The 11,777-nt window shown below is 33.0% G+C and overlaps 1 protein-coding gene across 1 annotated transcript; it reads right to left on the reverse strand.

Moving 5' to 3' along the window:
- Positions 1–366: 366 nt before the first annotated feature.
- On the reverse strand, positions 367–3,286 carry PUB17 (plant U-box 17). The gene has a single exon (XM_047298640.2). It carries the CDS (start codon positions 2,734–2,736, stop codon positions 586–588), a length of 2,151 nt encoding a protein of 716 aa, XP_047154596.1. The 5' UTR covers positions 2,737–3,286; the 3' UTR covers positions 367–585.
- Positions 3,287–11,777: the final 8,491 nt, after the last annotated feature.

An 11,777-nucleotide genomic window follows, 5' to 3' on the forward strand; every position in this document is an offset into this window, starting at 1 on the left:
TCCCACATAATATCCAGCTAGACGCAACTCAGTCTGAACACCCCATTCTTTGACTGGGGAACAGATTCAATTTCTGAAAACACACGTTAAACAAAATCTCTCCACCCAGAAAAAACACACAAATATTGTACTTGTTCACACTATGGTCCAACGTAACAGTTTTAATTCAATACTCAAAAATCACTAGGCCGGTCCAACCCCTAGACTTTTTGAGATAAACAAAATAAAGTCGTGTAGTAAGAAGTTGGTACATTGTTTGTGAATGTGTGGTACAATGTAATAACGCAAAGATGTATATGCACCAATCACATCATCGATCAGGAGAATAAGTAGAAAAGAAGTGGGAGGGGTGGCACTGAACAAATATGATATCAGAAATGGTTCCTGTCTCTTTTCTTGAGCATTCTCTGTTCTTACATAATTTAACTCATCACATATGTGTTGAGGCTAACTGCTCCACAACACTTGTGGATCTCCTAGATACAATATATTGCTATAATTTCTTATGACTTTAAATTTCAATGAAAGAATCTGTAAAAACTTACAACAAAAATTGGGAACTTAGTAAACACAGAAGTTTTACCACTATAAAACAGAAATGGACATTGGTACTGAAACATCACCGGCAAAGCTGGCTTCCCTGGCCGTAGTTGAATTGTCAGCAAATGCGTAGCCTACACCTAATCCACCGTAAGGTAAAGATGCATGCTCACATCTTTGAAACACTCTCGCAAGTGAAGCTGCTTTTCTTCTTGCACGTTTTGTCCCTGTAAAAAGAAGGGTTTGAAGTAAGCCAGCCAAAGCTGGCGCCTTCACGACTCTTTCTGTTGCAACTGATCCTCCACTCCGGCATAACTCAAGCAATGCTGCAACCGCGTTCTCTTTACCTCTCGGCGTTCCACAACGCATCATTCCGATCAAACCAGCAACTGCTGCCTCCTCATTTACCACTGCTTTGGCCCCAATAGGCTGCCGGACGATCAACACCAGAGCACCGGCTGCTTCTTCTGCAACTCCTTCATTCCCCAAAGCACCAACAAGTGCTGTCACTGCCCCGGCTTCTATCATTCTACCACAATTCTCAGGGTGTGTGGAAAGATTGAACAAAGCTGTCACAGCATCCTTCTTTCCTCTTGGAGTCCCCTCTCGCAACAGCCCTGCCAGGGCCTCAACTGCTCCCATCTCATCTGCAATTATTTTCTTATAGTCATGGACGGCCGATAGGCTGAACAACGTTGCAGCAGCATTTTCCCTTGCCTCTGTGGTGTGTCCAAATCTCAACACATCAACAATTGATCCTAGACACCCTTCCTCGTCCATGATCCTACTTTTGTTCTTGTCAAAAATGGACAAATTGAGCAGTGCAGTCACGGAATTCTCCTGAGCGACAGCATTGGGCGATGAAAGTAAATTCCTAAGATAGGGAATCGCCCCTGCTTCTGCAATGAATGAGCGGTTTTCCTTTCCCGTTTTTGCAAGCAACCTAATCTCCCGAGCAGCCACAGTCTTCCCAGCCTGAGAACCTCCAGCAAGCTGCTGAATAAGAAGCTTCGCTGTGGCTCTGTTTGCTTCAACGGCAGCTTTGGTAGGACAAGCTGTTGTAAAACCTTCACCCATCGCATCCATGACCTCCGATGGATCGAGAGGAACTCCATGTGCGGTGCACCACTGCACAATCAAATTCCTCAGAGCACGGTTCGGAACAAGGCGAGTGTGTGCAAGCAATTGACCTGTTTTGGGACAAGTAGTGTGCCCTTCTTCCATCCACCTTGAAATGGAACTCCTGTCGTATGTTTGACCAGTGGAAATAATTACAGGATCTCTCATCAAATCCAACGAAATTGGACAGGAGAAGTCCTTAGGAACAGTAAAAAAGGTTTCTGCAATTTCCCGAGTAATCATCCTCTTCTTAGGTTTCTTCCGACTCCCGTTCTCTTGACCAAGTTCATCCTCCTCAAAGCCAAAAAGCAAAAACCTGCAATACCTAGTCATAGCCACCAACCCATTAAGCACAGAAATAGTAGGCTCAATGTCACCCTCGTGATTAACAATCTGCTCCTCCAAGGCCTCAATTTCAGTCCTACAACTATCTGCATCCACAATCTGCAACTTCTCAACATAGAAAGATCTCAATTCAGCAGAATCAGGAATCCTTCCATTATCAAACTCGTCAAGAAAGGAAAAGAAAAGAATCCTGAGAGCATCGTCCTTCATATCTATAAAAAGCTTAGCTCTCCTCGACTGCTTCTGCAAGAGCTGAACCTGTTCCCTAATATCCTTACTCAACAACACATCCTTAACGGGAAAAACATCCAAAAGGGTCGAAATTTCCTGGTTCAAATCGTGGAAGTGACCAGAGATGGAATGGTTCTGAAGCAAGAGCCACAACTTACTAGATTGGGCGCAGTAATCGAGGAGAATCTTGGAGCGGTAGAGCAAGAGGTAAAGCTCCTTGAGACAAAGCACCGCCGTGGGTGGAAGACAAGAAGAACCTGAATCGGAATCACGCAAATACTCCAAAAGCGACTGGAAAGCCTCGACTCGTCGGATCAGAGACCGCGAGTTCTTGCGCTGGAAGAAGAAGCAACGGTTAGAAAAACATGACACAATCTCGCGGGCAACGGAGAGAAGGGTCTGAACCAAAGCGACGTCACTTAAGTCAACGGGGGCCAGAAACGCGTCCAACGTCGGCGACCTCCTCCGCCTGAGCGACGAGAAAATTGCTCCTGAAGCCATTGAAGAAGTTTTAGGGTTTCCACGTTGAAACCCACTCGAGGGATTCAATACGTTGTTGTCTTCGATAAACTGATGGCAATTTTAAGAACCCAGAAAATGTTTGAGGCGAAATATAAGAACTTGCGGAAGTTTCAGATCTGGGGAGGGGCAGAGAATAAATTTTCCAGGAAAAGAAACAGAGAAAGAAAGAAGAAAGAAAGATTATGAATAAGTTGTTGTTTTGGGTGGGGTTTTGAACGTTGAAAGGGTTAAGAAATAAGAAGATGCAATGAGGATGGAGAAATAAAAAATGGAGGAAATCCGCGTATGAGTTAGAGAGGAAAAGAAAGAAGGAGTGAATTTGCTAAGACTTTGTTGTGTGCTCTTTTTTTTCCAATGCTTTTCTTATTTTTCAATCCCGTAGGAGTTTCGATGCAGCCTGCGTGACAAGGACTTTCCTAAGTTTGACGGATTGATCATGCAGATTCTAGTCCATTCGTTTTATTTATTTTTCATATTTTTATTTTGGATTTGCTTTGCTTTGCAGTCAGACAGGGAAAGAGTAAAGGAAAGGGTTAAAGACAGGTAGATAGATAGATGGGTTCGGCTTGTCAACCCAAAAAAGAAGGGTTCGACTTTTGTAGGAAATTACGATTGTGGTTATCTTGTCATGGTCTGAGAAAGACAACGCTGTTCTTTTCAGACAAGGCTTAAACGGTAATTGACGAAGATGTTGTGAGTCTTTGTGTGTTGTTTTGGGTTTGACTTTGTGTGTGGAACAGTGCGTCTGATTCCAGGTACTGCCTTTGATGCCCTTCGTCCGTTTTTGCTTTCTTCGCCCATGATTTCAAATTTGCTTAAAGTCCAAACTGTTTGCAGTTCCTTGATATCTGTGCATCATGTCTCTTTTCTCCCCTCACAATACAAGAAAATAGTATCCATTCATAGATGCATTTGCTACCGTTTTGAGGTCTTTCATTAGTACTTCCTTTGCTTTAATACGAAAATGGATACAGATCATTAATTTTCGTCTATTTTTTTAGTGCCGTGTTTTTTTATCTTGCACATCCATTTCCCGAATCGGTAATGATCCATTCACATTTTTTTTTCTATAACAACATTTACCTGGATGTATAGAAATAGATATGAATTTCATTATCATTGTCAAAATGTCAACAATGGAACAAAAAATCGACACTTCAAACAATAGACAGTAATAATTCTCATTATTAGATTTGTTATTTTCCACTAGTGTAGTGTTCTATTAACGATTTCATCATACTGTTTTTAACAGCGAAAAATATCAGATAGTTAATTCTAAGAAGAAAAAAACGACTTGGCAGACTTTTTTTTAATAAATAAGGAATTTATACAGTTTTAACAACTTTAAGGATTTTATCTTTTAGAAATTAAAAATTATTATGTGTTATTATAAGCAGAAGTCAGACCGAATATTTCAATATGAGGGATACTGAAAATTTTTGATTGAATTAGATATAAAAGAAATTAAATCAATATAAAAATTAAAATAGAGTAATTAGATGTCTCTGTTCAAAATAAAATGACCTATTATACAAAATAAGATACAAAACTATATTCAAATTAAAGTTTTATTAAAAAAATATTTAATAAAAAATAACCAAAAAAAATTGAAAGATATTTATCAAAATCAAAACTAGGTCGGCCGGTTCAATTGATTGAACCAAAAACTGACCCAGGATTTGGTCCAAATCTTTTAAAAGATAGAATTTCAACAAAATTGAATTAAAACTAATCAAATCGATTATGATTGAATATATATATATATATATATATATATATGTATATATATATATATAATAGTCGGCCGAAGAGTTTAGTCGATTGGCTAAAAAATACATTTGTTTATTTATTTCTTAAGAAATTTGTAGTCATTAGTGAATTTGATTTGTCACTACTGAACGTATTAGATTTGTTTCCTTTGAATAAGTTTAATTTTATTATATGTTATGGTTCATTAGGTAAAGTTTAAATTTTATAATTTTATGGGGTTATTATATTTTTTATTAATATATATATCCCCGTTAAACCTGTATAAGTTGGTTTGAGGAGATGGGGAAGGAGAGTTGACTTGAGAAAAGCGATGGGACCAGTGTTGCGACGCGATTATTATGATGATATGTAGCGTGCTTAATGCTTAGCTGTGATTTGGACGCAAACGCGGTGTTAGGCTCTTTTGACTGACCAGAGAAGCACTGTAATGGGGCAGCAGTAGGCACCACTCCAAACGCCAACTTCACTGCTCACACACATTTTCCAACCAAACAAAAGCCTGACGCCACATAACTGCTTCTTCAAACAAATAGTAATTTCTTTCTCAAAAGCACTTTTCATAAATTCATAAAAAATAGTATTTTTTTCTAGAAATAATTAAAGATAGGATGCAGCAATGATAAATTAACAAAAGTAAGCAAACACCTAACATTATCAAATAATAGACATGAATTTGGTTCGCGTAACTTCATTAGCTATACAATTTTAATCTTATAAAAATTTAATAATATTTACTTTTTTTCAAAATTAAAAGTTTTTTCACACATTAAAATTAATTTTTTAAAAATGTTATATTTTTTCTTCGAATAAATAACTAAACTTTTATCAGTGATAAAACGTTAAATTTTTTCGTTAAGATAGGATAACATAGTAATAAAGAACTGATAGTTAGTTTTAAATATTAAAAAACTAATATATAATTAATCTTTTGTGATCAATAAACTTGCACCTTTACAACAGAGATGAATTTAATTTAGATATTTATTAAGAAAAATGGTAAAAATAATTTACAGCATTTACACAACAATGTGTTTTAATTACTATATATGTTATTAATGTTGTAACATTTTCTTTTTATTGGTTACATTAATAATTAAATATTTAATTTCAAGTAAGTAAACAAAATATAAACATTTAATCTCATTATTTTTATACTATCTGTTTTTTATTAAATTATCTTCTTAACTTTTGTATAACATATGATACATGAGTAAAGTTCATACAAACAAGACAAACTAGTTTTAAAAAAATTCTACATTTTTGTATTAAATTGTACATGTATTATAAGTATATCTTATTTGTTTTAAAAGTTTTAACTCGAATAATTTTTATGTCATAATTTTATTGTATTAGATCTCACAAATATTCAACTTTATTTTAAAGTGATTCTTAGACTTAAAGGCTTAAGTGTGATACTATTTTCACTAAATTATTACCGTAACAAAGTTATATCATAGAAACTCACTAATAAGATAAATTTTTATAACCTACAAAACAATTTCTTTTATACTGCAAACAAGGTCATAAGAACAACCTTAAACTCTCATCACTTAATATTTTTTTTCTCAATAATATTAGTAAAGTCATAATTATCACCTTCAAAATCCTAAATTCTAACACACAACTTAAACATCTCAACACAATTTTCATTTCTAAAAATATTATGTCTATAATACACCACATGGTATATCGCAATCATAACATCATATATTTTCATGTATATACAATTTATTTCAATTCAATTATCATCTTTCTTTACCACATTAAACTCATTATATTGATTAAAATATAATCATTTATTGGATGATAAACAAATTTTATTATTTATAAACATTTGGAACATTCTTTTCAAATTTTAGAAAACATTTTCTTAGAACTTGACCCATCTAACAAAAAGGAAAAATTAGTTATTCAATGAACAAAATACATGTTCAATTTACATCACTAGGATTTTGTTCATAAAAATCACTCGACATATTATATATATATATATATATATATATATATATATATATATATATATATATATATATATATAAAACCTTATTTACTAACGCCTAAGCTCGGTATTCTACCAGAAAAGTTAAATTTGTATACAGAATATTCTAATAAATTTGACTATATTTCTATAATTTTGAATTGACAAATATCCATCTCTATTTTCAATTACTACACGAAAAAACTTTTAATATTTGTGGATGGAGAACTTTTAATATGTGTATGCAAAATTTCTCAAAACCAACTCAAAAAAGTTTAAAAAAAAAAATTAACTTTTAGTATTTGTGTATGGAGAACTTTTGATATGTGTATGAAATATTTCACAAAACCAATTCAAAAAGTTATAATTACTCAAAACAAATTTTGAGTTGAGATAAACTGACTAGATTCTCCATGAATTCCTAACGTGGACTTTGGTTTACAAAAGAATAAAAAAAATTTAAAAGATATGGAGAAAGTGAAAAAAAATGTTTTCAATGTAAAAGCTTTTATAGAATAAAATTTGAGTAATTAGCAGTTTATAATAAAAATATAAAAGATATATATTTTATTTTATCAAAATTTTTAATAATTTAAATCTCATCCTTCTAATTCCAAAACAAAATTGTCATCATTACTGACTGTGTGTTTTAATCTTATTATTTATCGTAATTAATGAATATTATATTTTTTATTTTAATGTTGTGATGAGTTATTGATTGTATCTAATTAATAAAGTGTTAAGATTTGAGAAGAATTTGTGGTTAAATTATATGCAAAGGAATGTTACTGAATTAAGTGAAGTTAATCTTAGATGAAGTGAATTTTAAATGTGTTGGTAGTTGTTCAATTTTTTGCATTTAAATAATAATACAATCTTACTATAAAAATTATAATAAAAATTTATCATGATATTTTAATAAATATAAATATATGATGATTATAATACTATTAAATCTTAAAATGACACTTTCAAGAAATACCTGTATACATATTATCAGCTACTACTTAATTTTTAATATTTAATCTTATATTTAAATATAATAAACAATCTGATTAAGTTTATACTTGTTAATCTATTAAAAATAAATATCTAATTAATTAATTTTAGTTAATTGTAACTTTTATTATATTATTCAATTTAAAATCCATAAAAAAAGTCAAAAACTAAAAAGAAGCCACGTGTTGCATGGTCAATCCAAGACTTATTCGAAAGTTGAAGAATCATGTGATGCTTACGTAGGATTCCTTTGACCCTGCCCAAACATGTTTTTGATTTTGATAGAGTGAATCACGCTATCTCTTGCCGCTTATTACACGCTCTCAGTTGTTACCTGTCACTAATTTCAAAAAATATTTCTCATAAATATTATTTTTCAACAAAATCACTTTAAATTGTTTTGCCAAACACCCTTTTAAAAAGCGCTTGAATATGTTCCTCTTCTCCCTCTCCTTCCTTTTCAATGCAGATATATTTCCTATCAAACATTATAATCTTAACATATTTACATGCCTTTTCCTCATCAATATCCAAAAATCACGTGCCTTCCATAAAAAAAATGTGCAAATTCTCTCGCAGGGTACTCTTTTGAGGTTTCTTTCTTTTTCTTTTCAATATCCACATATCACATGCATTCTATTGTATAATTTAAGTCAGTCAACAGCACTTGCTTTCACCATTAAGTAATCTTCTTTCATATTTAAAATATGTTTCTAAAGTTCATAAATAGTTTAAAATTTTAATTTCAATTCCCAGCAAATTTTCTTTAGGTTCCAGACTTTATTTTTTAAATTTTTTAAATGAATAATTTCAATATCTACTATTAAGCATTTTATGCTAAAGTTTTATTTCTCTAATTACCCGCTCCTTAATATTATTAGTTTTTTTTACGATAGACAAATCTGATAAAAATTATAGTAATAAGCAAATTTTAAAAAAATGATGACAATAGAAAATCAGAAAAGCTTACAGCATTTTAAATAAAGAAATTGTACACATGTTTTATTGAATTTTTCCACACATTATAATGAACTCTATATGTTTCATCGAGTTTTCCACATAATTTATGAGTTCTTTATATGTTCTACTGAACTTTTCACATCCTTTATCAAACTCTTTATATCTCTTTTCAGGTTCCATAAGGTTAACTCAATTATAATATGTGTTACAAGTTGTTTTTAGACAATTTTCATAAAATGTAATTAAAAATTGTTAAAAAACTTAACGACTTCCAAATTAAATGTGTGTTGACTCACACAAAAACAAAAATTATATAAAATATGTATAACTTATTTATTTAAAATCGTGTGAAACTTATTGGTTATCTACTCTCAAAATTTATCTATTTATAATAATTACTTAAATTTATTTATGGTTCCAAAATTATCCGAAAATTTAGTTTTATATTTAATATTTTTTTATTTTGTTACCTTTTCTTTAAATTTTAAAGATATGAATGAAGGGCATTTTTATTTAAATATTGACATGTACGAAGATTTCACTTTAAAATATTAGAAATTTTCACTTGGATAAAGCCTTTAATTATAAAAATAAAAATTGTCTCAACAATTTAACTTCCATTTAAAAAAAGTTAAAAATTATAAACTTTATGACCATCTCGTAAAAAATAAAATCATTATTTGAGTGATAATATTTTTTATACTAAAGTCGCACTAAAAGCCAGCTTCTTTTTCTCATTAAAAAATTTAAATGTATACAAATCAGCACAAGCAAATAAAAATTACACCAATATGGTGCAAAAAACCATTACATGCCATACTTAATGACATCCTATTAATTAACTAGGAGAGACACGGCAAAGGTGCTACAATTAAATTTGTTAGCTTAGCATTAACAATTTGTTTTTTTCTTTATGGAACTGAACATTTTGGAAAAGACCAAAATCACAAACATTTTTAGAAACTGAAAAAAAGGTTCAAGAAAATTAACTTAAATGCACACCTACAATAATTAATTGAAAAGACAGGAATTGATAGGATGTCTTTCCATATGTCAAAATTAAAGTGGTGTCTACCAAAAGAAAAAAAAAATAGAAGTGGTGTTTAAAATCTTTCTTGATACTGGTCTAAACCCTTTTTTTCCCTAAACTTCTATACTCAATTTCAAATTTGGTACGTTTATGATATACATACTGAACGCTGAACTCTCAGATGTTCGGTCCATCCAAGGGTCGCCAGTCCATCCGCAATGTTTAAGTTACCATTGTTTAAATTCTTATTGGACGAATAGTCTAATAAATGGTTAAAATAACTAAAAATTAATTAGAGATATTGACAAAGTTGTTTATGAATAATTAATCAAATCTTCAGATAAGTTTATTTTTATTCGGTCTGTGAAACATTTATAAATACAATGACAAGGCCAAAGATCAGGTATGTTCAATACACACCCTACGAGACTCAAATATTCAATTATGATAAACAATTCATTAAACCGCTCAAGCGTTGAACTGCCTTTCGTAGGTACCTCTCCTTGGTCAAGAATACAACCGAGCGGAGCAGGTGACAACTGAGTGGTCCAGACTGAAAGCGAACGGTTCAAATGATCCAAGTGTTCATAAATAAAGAGGACACGTCGAAAAGGTTAGTCTCTCAATCTTAAATTAATCCTACCGAAACAGTACTTATAGATAACCTTATATCACAAATAAAATAATTTTAAACATATGATTAGGTAAATAGAACAAATAAAAAGAATTCATCCTTGACGTTGAAAAATGTTATTGTTTCGGTTGAATTGGTCCGAGGGTCGGTCGTCCTTCCTTGCTCTGCTCTCTTTTGATCTTCAATCCTCTCCGAGAACGCGATCCACTCCAATGGATTGTTGACCTGCAGAAAACAGTCTGACGCTCAAGTCAGATATGTTTCATAAAGAGGTATATATTTTATTGGGATAGTAAAAAGATGATTGTACATTTATAAGACTTGTGACAGCTAAGTCCATTGATTAACCATTAGTGCAATATATTTTTAGGCAATCAAACTCAATAATATCGTATATTTATAAAGCGTAAGGCAATATGACCTATTAATACATGTTAATTGTCCATAAATGACAATTAATTTCGATCGGTATATTTCATATAGTACATAACCCCCACAAGCCCAAGCAAACTCTTTATTAAAAGAGGTGTGTAGGAATTATTATGAGCTTTAAAAGAGGTCGCTCACGTTGTATTTAGGGAGTCTATTTTCGATGCGCTTTAAGTCTTCATTCCTTTCTGTACCAAGCGACATATTGTGCAAGAAATTTTCACTCCAAAAAATATGCGTTAAAAAAAATAAAGTAAACACTTTAATATCTTTTTTTATAATGAGAAGGCATTGGAACCTCATAAAGTTGAACGTAGGTGGTCCGAGCGGGAAAGGATTGGACTTGTTGAGTAGTTAATTGATAAGAGTTCTTTTTTGTACTTTTTTCTTTAGACCGAGCGGTAGGGATTCCCTTTTGAGCTTAGGAGCCCGAGAACCTTTTCCTACATTGAGCGACGAGGGGTAGGGATTCCCTTTTGAGCTTACGAGCTCGAGAACCTTTTCCTACGCTAAGCGACTAGCGGTAGGGATTCCCTTTTGAGATTAGAAGCCCGAGAACCTTTTCCTATGTTGAGCGACGAACGGTAGGAACTCCCTTTTGAGCATAATAGCCCGAGAGCCTTTTCCTACGTTGGACAATGATCGGTGGGGACTCCCTTTTGAGTTTAATAGCCCGAGAGCCTTTTCCCACGTTGAGCAACAAGAGTTAGGGACTCCCTTTTGAGCATAATAGCCTGAGAGCCTTTTCCTACGTTGGACAATGATCGGTGGGGATTGCCTTTTGAGCTTAATAGCCCGAGAGCCTTTTCTCATGTTGAGCGACGAACGGTAGGGATTTCCTTTTGAGCTTAGGAGCCCAAGAACCTTTTCCTAGGTTGAGCGACGAACAGTAAAGACTCCCTTTTGAGCATAATAGCCCGAGAGCCTTTTCCTACATTGGGCAATGATCGGTGGAGACTCCCTTTTGAGCTTAATAGCCCGAGAGCCTTTTCCCACATTGAGCAACGAACGGTAGGGACTCCCTTTTGAGCATAATAGCCCGAGAGCCTTTTCCTACGTTGGGCAATGATCGGTGGGGACTCCCTTTTGAGCATAATAGCCCGAGAGCCTTTTCCTACGTTGGACAATGATCGGTGGGGATTGCCTTTTGAGCTTAATAGCCCGAGAGCCTTTTCTCACGTTGAGCGACAAACGGTAGGGATTTCCTTTTGAGCTTAGGA

Source organism: Vigna umbellata, chromosome 5 (assembly GCF_029865625.1).
Source record: "Vigna umbellata cultivar VRB3 chromosome 5, Vumbellata_1.0, whole genome shotgun sequence".
Taxonomy (NCBI): Eukaryota; Viridiplantae; Streptophyta; class Magnoliopsida; order Fabales; family Fabaceae; genus Vigna; species Vigna umbellata.

Excerpts from the sequence above, each read along its gene's own strand:
- PUB17 (XM_047298640.2), bottom strand. The coding sequence starts at position 2,736 with ATGGCTTCAGGAGCAATTTTCTCGTCGCTCAGGCGGAGGAGGTCGCCG.